Source organism: Eimeria mitis, genomic scaffold (genome assembly GCF_000499745.2).
Source record: "Eimeria mitis Houghton genomic scaffold, Emh_scaff657, whole genome shotgun sequence".
NCBI classification, from domain to species: Eukaryota; Apicomplexa; class Conoidasida; order Eucoccidiorida; family Eimeriidae; genus Eimeria; species Eimeria mitis.
This window is the reverse complement of record NW_013574717.1, coordinates 13799-16260: the sequence shown is the minus strand read 5'-3', so window position 1 is coordinate 16260 and position 2462 is coordinate 13799. Positions and strand designations below refer to the sequence as shown.

General features: G+C 51.1%; 1 protein-coding gene across 1 annotated transcript in view; it reads left to right on the top strand.

Moving 5' to 3' along the window:
- Positions 1–147: 147 nt before the first annotated feature.
- The window catches only part of EMH_0018940 (uncharacterized protein), a gene marked incomplete at both ends in the record, with an annotated part of 2516 nt that continues 201 nt past the window's right edge, over positions 148–2462 (top strand). Inside the window, 6 exon segments of the mRNA XM_013501250.1 lie at positions 148–202; positions 522–735; positions 739–838; positions 979–1478; positions 1701–2145; positions 2245–2292. Coding sequence (XP_013356704.1) covers positions 148–202; positions 522–735; positions 739–838; positions 979–1478; positions 1701–2145; positions 2245–2292 — 1362 coding nt within the window.

The window sequence follows — 2462 nt, the reverse complement described above, 5'->3', positions numbered from 1 at the left end:
TCTCCCCTCCGCCCTGTATCTCGAAAGACGGCTCGCCAGCCGTTGACTGAACTTGACTTCATAGTAAATTTTTAGACTGCCTGTTTTATAAACGCTGTACTCTCGATATTAAATTCTCAATTATTATTATTTCAGGGGAAGAAGATCATGGAAGGCAGCAGCGACAACCGGCAGCATCTGCCGCCTACCAAGAAGGAGCCTTGTAAGTCACTGAATGTGAAGTCCCCTATTCCTTGCTAAACTCACACTGTTCACAGCTTCTATTTACAATCAATTAGCTCATGTATCACATATCCTATCGTGAAGGAATGGTGCTTACTCATGCATTATATCAATGAAAGTGCATATGTATCATTCAGTGCACTTACATGAATGAATGGATGCTGAATGACGCATGCCGTTCTAGTGGATTATTCTAGGTGGTAAGAGTGGAGTAGTTGAAGTGCGTTGGAGCTTGTACACCTAAAGGATTAGTTCGCCTCATTCTTGATTTCTTCTGTCTCCGTCGTGTGTACGTGCAGTACGGGTTCGCAGTTTCTCTTCTATGCGGCAGCATGAGCAGCAGCAATTGGCAGCGGCAGCAGCTCTGCGGTTTCCTAGGGGCCCCGGTCAGTTTTTGCCTTCTCTTCAGCCTCGAGACCCGAAGCTGAAACAGCATTCCGTGTCACCATCGCTTCCTTTCCCTTCAGCTGAAGGCAGCGGCAGCGCCAGCAGCAGTGGGAGCCGCAGCACTGTNTGGCCGGCCTCTTCCTCGACTGCTGCTGCATCTGGGCCATCTGCCTATAGCGTGGACGCGTTAGTGCTGCGTTCTCTGCACAGTCAAGCGCCGACTCTCCAAGTAAATCATCTAATTACTTCAGGCGATCACGCGTGCATTCATGCAGCAGGCTGTGCTGCTGCTTTCCTCTGTAGAGGTTTGTCGGTGATCGGCGATCGACAGAGGTTATGTCTTCGTCTCTGTGCACTTGTGAGCTGCAGGCCAGAGGGTTAAACAGACCGAAGTTCATGGGGCCAGTAAAAGCACACAGCATCCCGGGTGCTGCTGCTGCTGTGGCAGCGGCTTCGCAGATTCAGATGTCTCAGGCCAGCACCCCCGATGCAAAACAGCGAAGCAAAAAGGGCCCCCGTTCCATTTGCCTGAGCGACTTGGCTATCGACAATACCCAGGGCCACTTGTTCCTCCCCATCACCATCCCCTTCAAACGTCACTCGCGTGAGCAGGGCAAGCAGGAGACAGACTGCGCCCAGCAGGCCCAGCAGCAGCAGCTGGACGACATACAGGGCATAGATACTGCTGCGTCCACCCCCAACCACTTGAGGGACGGCGAGGGGACTTCCGTGCAACTCAAAAGCGAAAAATGCAGCTTAGAGGGCTTCATTAAACGCGACGAGCAAATTGATACTCCAGGTGCTTTGTTGCTGAAAGATCAGCATGCAGATGGAGGCCAAGGCGAATACTGGGAAGACGACCACAGGCTGTTAGTGCTGCACGTATACCCTTAGGAAGCCACATGCTGGAATCAGCAAAACCACAAAAGCAGGACGAGAAACGCATAGAGCTTTCGCTGCACAAAGTCACCTGCTAATGAGTTCGAGCTAGAAGACCCTTCTGAAGTATTTATTCTTCGCGATGTGGCTGCCGAGTGCATTATTTATTTTGCAGCATCTTCTGCTTGTTGTGCTCTTTTGTCTCCGTACAGCGAATTTGTGCATTTCTGTTTCCCGAAGCTTCTGCCGGCTCTGGACATTTCCGCAATGCAAGCTCAGCAGGCTGAGGGTCAACAACCAGCTCATCAAAATGCTGAGGAGCAGCAGAACAAAAGCAGCAGCAGCAGTACCAATAATAACAGTTCCACCCCTGCCAACATCGCTCGAAGAAATTCTCCTACTCCCCTGCATGCTATTCCGTCTGGGAGGATAGGGCAAATGCTCATTCGCCGCAGTGGCCGCGTGCACTTACGCCTCACAACTGAAGCGTCTCGTAGCAGAAACGCAAGGACGGACGCGGCAGCAACAGCAGCAACAGGAGAAGCAGCAGCAACAGGAGAAGCAGCAGAAGCACCGGCGGACGCAGATGATACAAAAAGGGAAGAAAAGGATCGGAAGGCAGGAGCTCCGCAGCCTCCCTATACACTTCACGATGATGTGAGCTATTTTTTTTCGTTTTTATTACTATCTGGAAGTCTTGAATCAAGCCGCTCTATGTTTCGCAGTCATTCCCCGTCTTTCTCCTTGTTTTTGCAGGACATCTGCTACGACGTGCTTCTCGGCACTGATGGGTCATTTGCACAGGTGAGCAGTTGGCATACAACGTGCTAATTCTGCATAACACTTTCTGCCTTTTCGTTTAACAGACAGCCTAACATGCAGGGATGCGATTGTTAACCACAGTGGTTTGTTTTGCCTTGGATGATCTGAGCAGGCCAGAGGGACCGTTGGCCTGTCTGTGTCCAGCTCCCTCT